This window comes from Ooceraea biroi, chromosome 1 (assembly GCF_003672135.1).
Source record: "Ooceraea biroi isolate clonal line C1 chromosome 1, Obir_v5.4, whole genome shotgun sequence".
Lineage (NCBI taxonomy): Eukaryota > Metazoa > Arthropoda > Insecta > Hymenoptera > Formicidae > Ooceraea > Ooceraea biroi.
In genome coordinates, this window is record NC_039506.1 from 15,362,524 (window position 1) to 15,371,621 (window position 9,098).

Sequence of the window (9,098 nt, forward strand, 5' to 3'; positions counted from 1 at the left end):
CGTCCAAGCGTATCTTTTTATGTAACTGAAATTCCCATCCGGTTATAACTTGTCCATTGTCGGAAAAATTACAAAATTATCGACCCGTTCGTAAGAGAGTAAAAGTCTGCCTCTATTTTAATATATAAACTCTATTTTAATATATAAATTTTTAATATATAAACTTAATAAAATTCAAATTCTTGATATTTGGGACTGGAAATCGTTTAAGGAACCGAAAAGCGATCTTAGGTCCAATTTCACCAACTATCTTGTAATCGGCGTTTAGCTAAACTTCGTTCTGTGTAAGCGAAGATTCTAATCGTGATTATGGTCGAGCGGATTTCACCGGTTTCACAGTAGCACAATTAATTCTAGTTTATTAAATCGAAGTTTAGGTGCAAAAGAACACCGGCAACATCGCAAATATGTGGATCTAGATGGCAATGACCATTTGACAGTAGACCATAATAACCTTTTGCAATTTGTCAGCAATTTGTTCAGTAATAAGCCTTACTGAAAGATGTCAACTATTAGTAACCTCGTCACAAAATCTGTGTCGCCTGTGGAAATGATCTTCTCTGTCTCGTATCCACCTTGGTCGACGAACAACAAATTCATCCTCATCATCACTATTCTCAAAAACTAATACATATCCTCTTAGCATTATTATTTCTTGTCGGTTTGATATAATGTTGGGAGTTTCCAGATGAATTTTGATGTTTGCAGTCGTAATCGCGGTTTAAATTCGTTAACCGACCAAAATCGGTCAGTTAGTTTTTAAACGTCGATTATTCCTAAACTCGATTAGTTTCTCTTGGTGAAATCCAATATCGAGGGTTAAAAACGTAACCGAAGTTTAATTTCAATTAATCGCGTTTACGTCGTTGGTGAAATCGGGCCTGAATGTGCCGACGGTACGGTCAAAGAAATGAGAAAACAATCCCCTATCCGTTTTGCATTCCACGTTCGTAATACGGATGATGCAGCGGATTTACCGCATAATGGGCGATTAAGTTACGTCGAGAGCCGGCGATAATATCGACAGAGAGCGCGATATAAAATGTCGCGTCGGCATCTGGAGCCGCGTGGCAGCGCGCCGAGAGATCGATCTGCTCTAATACAACCGCGGATCGCGTCCAATTCTCGTTCACGGGACTCGTGGGAAAGAATCGCACGGCGTGATCGCTTCCCGTATCGATGTTAAGTGTCTCGCGGTTCAATGCGGCAGGGTCGCAGCATTGAACCACGTCGCGCGCGCGAACGCACAAATGAATCCCTGATTGCGAGCGCGCTCGCCGTCTCGCTCGCTCGCGCGTATCCTAACCTCTCCGTCCTTCTCGCCCTCCCGCAGCCGCCGCGACGCGCGCACACGCCCGCGCGTATCCTAGGACCGCGTGAATACGTGTATTCACGAGAGACCCCCTCCCCCTCGTGCTACGCGATGCTCCGCGTGTGTGCGTGCTGCGTAACCGTAGCCTCGCACCCAGACGCATCCGACAACGCGGATACGGAAGATCGCATTTTCCCTGAGAAAATAATGTAGATGTTGAAAATTGAAATTCGTAGTTGGCGTTTTTCTCGCGTACGGCACGTTAAAATGGTACTCGCGCGCATCAAGTTACCGTAATAGTGTCGTAAAATGCAACGTACCGCGGCGCGGCAAGGTGGCGGCGCTAGCGTCGCCCGACGGGAGCGCTGGGTGCGAGGCTACGGAGTGGAAGCCGTATGCGCATGTCGGTCTTTACCGCACGGTCTCTTTCTGTCGTGGCACCTGGAGGTGAGTGGTTGTTCGTACTCGACGCGGCGGACACTACATCCGACGATACGCGAAGCGAGGATACGCCATCGACGGGCAAGTACAGGATAGAACGGCGCCCGGAACCGCGGCGTGTTGTGCTGTGCCAACAGTTTCCCGGTCCCGTCGCGATCTTTCGCGGAAATTGCATCTCCATATCGCGGACGGTAAAGTGCCGCATGGCCGGTCTTGTGCTTCCGTCTCGGTCTGCCTCGCCGGTCCCCGAGGCGCGTATCCCAGCGTTCCGCCGACGGGTTGGCTGGCCAAAAAATCGTTATCGACCGCGCGAATGAAGATTCGCGACGAACGCAACCAAGAAACGCGCTCGCCGGTCGAAACCGGCGCGACAGACGCGTCCGTCGGGACCGCGAGAGCCATACCGGGTGCGTTATGGCGGCCGTGCTCGTCAGCGCTGGAACTCTCGGCGCGATCGCGAGTTCCACCGAGCGCGCGCGTTACTGGAGAAAATTTCCACGTGGGTCTCCACACCTTGCCGCGATTCCGCACGGAAAATCGCGACCTGCGACGCGTTACGTTCGGGCAGAGCGGCGGAGTCGGGAACCGGAAACGCGAGGTTAAAGTTCCGCGGATCCGCCTGGAGGCCGTGTGCAACAGCGACTTTTGTGCGGCGGCTTCCGGAGCGAGCGGATTCGCGCTTATCGCGGCGATCGCCGGACGTACCGGTCCAATATCGATTCTATAGCCAGGCTTGCGGCACGAAAAGAGATCGCTGTGAACGATCGCGGAGGTAGAATCGAGTCGGGCGGAAAAAGTCCAGTCTCCGAAGGCGACCGGCGCGCAACAGTGGGCGGTATCTCGTCTCGTGCCGAGCATCGAATGTTCCCGAGAAAAACGATTTCGCCGCGTGACGCAAACGATCATTTCCTGCGAAGCCGCAGGAATATCGAATTATTCGTGCGATCATAATCGCGATCGATCATAAAATTCCGACTCGATCTTATTCCTCGCATTCTTGAGAAATTGATCGGTTAATTAATATCTATGAATCGCATTTGCGCAACTTTTCGTCTCGAGTTTCCGCGAAAGTTTGCCACCTGATTGACCGCGATACGCCTGAAGTTGGCCGTAGCGGTCTTTAGCCCCGTGATTTCAACGAAGGGTCGCGAAATGCCACGCTCGGTCCATTCGGATGATGGAGAATCGCGCGGAGAGAGAGAGAAAGAAAAAAAAAAAAAGATCCGCAATAACGTGGCATCGTGCGCGATGCCGAGCGTCGTGAAAATCGTGGCAACAGCGCGCCGCTCCTCCATTTACAAAATGGCTGCCGGCTGCCATTCTCGAATATTCACGGACACGTGGACGACCGGACAAAGACACCGCGGACGATCGAGCGCGTTCCGATCGGGTTCACGCTCCGCACAAATGTGCGCGCGGAGAGGCACGGGCGGCTGCACCATCTTGCGCAACGCGCGAGCGGGGTGACGTTGGCCGCGAAGATCGGGCAGGACGATTCTAGAATCGTGACGATCGCGACCAACTCCGTGTGGAACTCGGTTCCACCGAACTGCAATCCGCATTTTATTCATGACACTACGATGATAATTTCTCATTGATTCATTCGTGGTTTCCACTGAAGGCTCTGATGGCCGAGAACGTCCGAGTGTTACTCGATTAAAAAATTTCTTTTCGAAAATTGAGAATCAGGAGATGCATCTTCCTTCCGTACCATGTTACACTTAACCTGTACGAATCACCGAGTGGCTTCGAGGACGCAAATAATTAGATCGCTCGTGGCGTATCGTCGGATGCAGCAAAAAACTCGAAAGTCTGAATCTGTTCGTTCTGTTCCAATTTAACGCCATATTTCATTTTACAGCTTGAGACAGAGTACTAGCATCGCCTAAAACAAAACAAAATGGGCAAGGAAAAGATTCACATTAACATTGTCGTCATTGGACATGTCGACTCTGGCAAATCCACCACCACTGGTCACTTGATCTACAAATGTGGCGGTATCGACAAGCGTACCATCGAGAAGTTCGAGAAGGAAGCCCAGGAGGTAACGTCCAGCAACCAAATAGAAACTATTTTCATATTTTAACTAATCGCGTATTTTCCAAACACTATGATGATAATTTCTTCTCGTCTTCATTCGTGGTTTCCACTGAAGGACTCTGATGGCTGAGAACGTCTGAGTGTTCGATGAAAAAAAAATCTATTTCGACGCGAAAATTAAGTTTAATCAAAACTAAAGATGAGAAAACACATTTTCAAATTATCGGTGATTCGAGTGTAGATCTAACAGGAACGATTGCTTCGCAGATGGGCAAGGGCTCCTTCAAGTACGCCTGGGTATTGGACAAGCTGAAGGCCGAACGTGAGCGTGGTATCACCATCGATATCGCTCTCTGGAAGTTCGAGACCGCCAAGTACTATGTCACGATCATTGACGCCCCGGGACACAGAGATTTCATCAAGAACATGATCACTGGTACGTCGCAGGCTGACTGCGCGGTACTCATTGTCGCCGCCGGTACTGGTGAGTTCGAGGCTGGTATCTCGAAGAACGGACAGACCCGCGAGCACGCCCTGCTCGCCTTCACCCTCGGCGTGAAACAGCTGATCGTCGGTGTCAACAAGATGGACTCGACCGAGCCTCCGTACTCGGAGTCTCGTTTCGAGGAAATCAAGAAGGAAGTATCGTCGTACATCAAGAAGATCGGTTACAACCCGGCTGCGGTCGCGTTCGTGCCGATCTCGGGTTGGCATGGAGACAACATGCTTGAGGTGTCCGCCAAGATGCCTTGGTTCAAGGGATGGACCGTGGAGCGCAAGGAAGGCAAGGGTGAAGGCAAATGCCTCATCGAAGCGCTCGACGCTATCCTGCCACCCACCAGGCCAACCGACAAGGCTCTCCGTCTTCCCCTTCAGGTAACAATCGACGCTCCATCATCGGTTCTCTTTATGCCACCAAAATCTACACGTGTTTCATGATGATAACCTTTTGACCTCATTCGCGGTTTCCACCGGAGGATTTTCCATTGATGGCTGAAGGCGTCTGATCATTTATAAGATACATGACAAATGATTAGCTTTTTATTCGTGTTTTTGAGTCGAGATACTAATGATTGGCTTGCGATTGCAGGATGTCTACAAGATTGGTGGTATTGGAACGGTACCAGTCGGTCGAGTCGAGACTGGTGTACTGAAGCCTGGTATGGTCGTTACTTTCGCTCCTGCTGGACTGACTACTGAAGTTAAGTCAGTGGAGATGCATCACGAGGCTCTTCAAGAAGCCGTGCCCGGTGACAACGTTGGCTTCAACGTCAAGAACGTGTCTGTTAAGGAGTTGCGTCGTGGATACGTTGCTGGAGATTCCAAGAACAATCCACCCAAGGGTGCCGCTGACTTCACCGCGCAGGTACGCTGTTGCACTGATTATTACTTGTCGACTTGTTCAGTCTTCTCGTTATCGACACGATGATGATAACTTATTGTAATTTCATTCGTGGTTTCCACCGGAAGAGATTCTGATGATGGCAGAATGCGTCTGAGTGTCTTTACGTAAACCCTACGCGAAGTAAAATTTATTTTTCTACTTGCAGAAATTTATTAAAGATTGCCGAATTTTACTCATGGCTTTTTAATCACGTTGAAGCATATCAAGATAAAGCATTCGCGAATCACGAGTGCAGAATTGATCCGATTGCTCGCTTCGTTGCAGGTCATTGTTCTCAATCATCCCGGTCAAATCAGCAACGGCTACACGCCCGTGTTGGATTGTCACACCGCCCACATCGCTTGCAAGTTCGCCGAGATTAAGGAAAAGTGCGATCGCCGTACCGGTAAGACGACCGAGGAGAACCCGAAGGCCATCAAGTCCGGCGACGCCGCCATCGTCACTCTGGTGCCTAGCAAGCCCATGTGCGTTGAGGCGTTCCAGGAGTTCCCACCGCTGGGACGTTTCGCCGTCCGCGATATGCGTCAGACGGTAGCCGTCGGCGTCATCAAGGCCGTCAACTTCAAGGATGCCGCTGGCAAAGTCACCAAGGCCGCCGAGAAAGCCCAGAAGAAGAAATAACTATTGTAATAGTTTCCGTGCATACACCGATAGTTTCCGTGCGAATATGCCACCGGGTGGGCACCGGCGTACACCAGCCGACGTAGCTCGCCCTCCCTCCTCGTGCGACGCGCGCGAGATGCGCGCCGTGGCGTCGCTGTCGAAATCGTTGGCGGAACTCGCCGTGCAGCTGCCGCAGGCTGTCGGGAACGAGAAAACTCTGATCCAATCGCGACGATTGGCCGTAAGCGTGCACGGGGGGGTGGTGCAGCCACTGCGTCTCCTCGGCACGCGAAAGTTTCGCTTGTCGAAACGATCGCTCCGTCACTTTTTCCATCGTAAGGAGTTCCGCAGGAAAGGAAACTTCAGTCGGTAGAGATGGCCGGTGGAGATGTTGGGCGACGTCACGCGCGATGTGGCTGCGTGTCGCGAGTAGCCGCGCGTCAGGAGGGAGAGCGGACTTCGCGCGAGCTATCTGATCTACTTCATAACGAGTAACATTAAACATCGTAATTTAGCGCGGTTTAATTATATTTTCTAATTACTATACGGAAATAAATTCTGTATCTCCGATACTCGAAGAAAAAAGAAAGAAACATGTCAATATTATTACTATTATTATTATTATTATTCTCATAACTCTGTCGGCAGTGGTTACCTCACCGGTGCCACGTGCCACCACGTTCGTCGCCCCTGTGAGACAACTTCTCAATTTATCGCTCTCGCATCCACGAATATTTAGCAGCCTGCATGCAATCCGACCAGAGGTATCATGTGTATCGCGGCGATATGTGCTCCGTATCTTTTGTCTTCTCTGTAGCTTTTTTATATTATAATCGTTAAGACTATATATTGAATTCAGAAGAAGAGTAGAATATATAGAGGAAGACAAAGATAGGCCTTGACAAGCAAGCAAGCAAAAAAACAAAGTAGATTTCGTTGTTGGGAGATGGGACCTGTTTCCTCCGATGATTATCATTTTATTATCCAATTATTAGGTAAGACGCGGATCGAAACCCTTGACACTTTTTCTACGAGATATTCCTTTTATCGAACTAGCAACGAACAACGGGATGAGTGCGCGGCACAATAAAATGACGATCTTTGCAAAGACCTTTTTCTCTCCAGTTTTTTTTTTCTTTTTTTTTATCCCGCGATTCTTCTACAAACGACATTGGTTGACAGTTTTCTGTACATACGTGTGAAAGTACCAACGATGACGAGGAAGAGCGAAAATAAAGAAGCTACGGAAACATGAATTCAGGATGATTCGTTTACGTACCAATCCCCCCTTCCCCGCAATGCGACAAAGTGTTTACGTGTGCATTTCCACAATTGCCAAGATCAAGCAATTTTGTTGAAAAGATGCATTAAATATTTTGTTATCTTAGTTAATATTAATTTTTTAAGTTTAATGTTTAATATGCATAAGAAAGACAGAAAATATAACGTGTCACAAATACGATGGACCAAGACATCAAAGATTTAACGCTATTGAATCATACTGAAACATGCGTAAGTTGCAATAATTTTTTGTCCAAATAATAATTATCTCTCTCTGAGCATCAATCACGAGAATAATACCTTAATTTATACATGTTACAACAAATTTTATACGTACTAGAAAGTGCACAATGAGAATTTTGTACAAAAATGTCACAGTTTGTTCTTTTAATTGTTAAAAATGTTCGAAGAACTCAACGTTTTAAAAATTACTTCTGTGTCACTTTTTAGCTAATAATAATAATAATAATAATTGAAATCTTCAATTATTAAATAATAAATAATTAAGTTATTAATTACTTGGAATTATAAATTATTGTGAACGTTTACTTTGGAATATGCGTAAAAAAATATATGTAAAATGGCTGCCCCATTTTTTAGTTATACTACTATCTCAATATTCATCAAAAACGGGACTGCAGATAGCGGAGGCTCGTAGCGGAAGTTTTTGAAACTAAGTTTTTGCGGTAAATATTTCCGAGGCGCCTGTATAATTGCAACCCGGCCAACTAGTAGCGCCTGCAGAACGGCAACCCGTAATCAAAAGTTCCAATAAACCCCAATAGATGGCACCACCAAACCGTTGGCGGGTCCGCAGCTTTTTAGCTAGCTAGTAGTTCCAGAAACCTCCGCTACGAGCCTCCACTCTCTTCACCCCCGCATTTGACTGAATAAAACTTTAAAGAAATAATATATCTAAATATGAATGCGTGCATATTATTTTTAAACACACCGATGACATTTAACACAAAATGAACACCTCCTAATAGCGGCTTTAATGATAATTTGCAAAATGCACATAATTTTATTACTCGATGCCTTGTTCCGGAAAACAGCTGATTCGGTAATCATGGCATTGAGAGGATGCATCTCGGCTGTCTCTAATATTTTGCCAAGTAATAATTTATTAGGATGTGGCGTAAGTGGCAGCACATTTATTTTTGTTTCCAGGGTTTTATAAATTTTTCGAATCGACACAATCTCGCGACGCGATTTCCAACCGATCGGAAGACAATTCTGCTGCACTTTGTTCTAACCTCTCGCGTCATGTAACTGCACGATCTTTTTAGAGAAAAAGTACTCCTTTTTTTCTTAACTAGTTGCATGTGTTTTCTGTGCAGCTGCAACAGGCGCGAAACTACGTCGGCTGCAGAGTGATACGTGACCAGAAGCGAAGAAAGTGGGCAAAGCAGTACGCTGAAGAGCGATTGCGGCTACTCGTGTTGAAGCGAAACGACGTTCTGCCATTTGAAATAAGGGTAAACGGCTCATGCTCCACTTAGAAATCATTTCTTCGTGATCTCGAGCACGCAATGAACACATCAGGGAACGTCGATAGCCAATTGCCGACAGTACGTAATTAAGATAATTATTTTTCAGGAAATGGCTGGCAAACAATTGGAAGAAACGATCCCCAGGCAGACTGCCCTGAGACAATTGACCGACAGATGCGTGGTGACTTCTCGAGGAAGGGGCGTGTTGTGGCGTTGGAGAGTGTCGCGGTTCATCTTCCGCGAATTGATCGATCACAATAAGATGTCCGGGATGCAACGTGCTATGTGGTAGATCAATTCACACGCATGTGTACGTCAGGGTACGCGCGCTGTGCTTAGATTATAATATATCTCTCGAATATACATGACCATCAATAAAGTGTATGATACGTGAACGAATGCGTGAACAGAATAGCGAAAATAAAATACTGTTACCATTACACGTACTTTGGACTTGATTTGTCGCATGATTCATAACTTTAGACGTGATAAGTTTGATGCGCGGCAAGAACGTTTTGTATTC

The 9,098-nt window shown here is 47.1% G+C and overlaps 2 protein-coding genes across 4 annotated transcripts; both read left to right on the forward strand.

Annotated features, from left to right (window-relative positions):
- Window positions 1-1,670: 1,670 nt before the first annotated feature.
- Window positions 1,671-7,057, forward strand: LOC105280864 (elongation factor 1-alpha). 2 transcript variants are annotated; one of them, XM_011341715.2, is made up of 5 exons: window positions 1,671-1,759; window positions 3,615-3,797; window positions 4,061-4,669; window positions 4,884-5,159; window positions 5,463-7,057. In XM_011341715.2, exons 2-5 carry the CDS (start codon window positions 3,654-3,656, stop codon window positions 5,817-5,819), a joined length of 1,386 nt encoding a protein of 461 aa, XP_011340017.1. In that variant the 5' UTR covers window positions 1,671-1,759; window positions 3,615-3,653; the 3' UTR covers window positions 5,820-7,057. The 2 variants fall into 2 exon arrangements, with proteins under 2 accessions (XP_011340017.1, XP_011340018.1); XM_011341716.3 differs by lacking the exon at window positions 1,671-1,759 and adding an exon at window positions 1,812-1,834.
- Window positions 7,058-7,991: 934 nt separating this feature from the next.
- Window positions 7,992-9,015, forward strand: LOC105280860 (28S ribosomal protein S14, mitochondrial). 2 transcript variants are annotated; one of them, XM_011341698.3, is made up of 3 exons: window positions 7,992-8,145; window positions 8,423-8,560; window positions 8,682-9,015. In XM_011341698.3, the coding sequence occupies exons 1-3, from the start codon at window positions 8,080-8,082 to the stop codon at window positions 8,865-8,867; spliced, it is 390 nt and encodes a 129-aa protein (XP_011340000.1). In that variant the 5' UTR covers window positions 7,992-8,079; the 3' UTR covers window positions 8,868-9,015. The 2 variants fall into 2 exon arrangements, with proteins under 2 accessions (XP_011340000.1, XP_011339999.2); XM_011341697.2 differs by having other exon boundaries at window positions 8,109-8,220.
- Window positions 9,016-9,098: the final 83 nt, after the last annotated feature.

What these genes read in the sequence shown, in the direction of transcription:
- LOC105280864 (XM_011341715.2), top strand. Translation starts at nt 3,654, where the DNA reads ATGGGCAAGGAAAAGATTCACATTAACATTGTCGTCATTGGACATGTC. An exon ending in CTCTCCGTCTTCCCCTTCAG is followed by an intron (nt 4,670 to 4,883) that starts GTAACAATCGAC and finishes TTGCGATTGCAG; the next exon opens with GATGTCTACAAGATTGGTGG. An exon ending in CCGCTGACTTCACCGCGCAG is followed by an intron (nt 5,160 to 5,462) that starts GTACGCTGTTGC and finishes GCTTCGTTGCAG; the next exon opens with GTCATTGTTCTCAATCATCC.
- LOC105280860 (XM_011341697.2), top strand. Translation starts at nt 8,152, where the DNA reads ATGGCATTGAGAGGATGCATCTCGGCTGTCTCTAATATTTTGCCAAGT. An exon ending in ATAATTTATTAGGATGTGGC is followed by an intron (nt 8,221 to 8,422) that starts GTAAGTGGCAGC and finishes TTTTCTGTGCAG; the next exon opens with CTGCAACAGGCGCGAAACTA. An exon ending in TTCTGCCATTTGAAATAAGG is followed by an intron (nt 8,561 to 8,681) that starts GTAAACGGCTCA and finishes ATTATTTTTCAG; the next exon opens with GAAATGGCTGGCAAACAATT.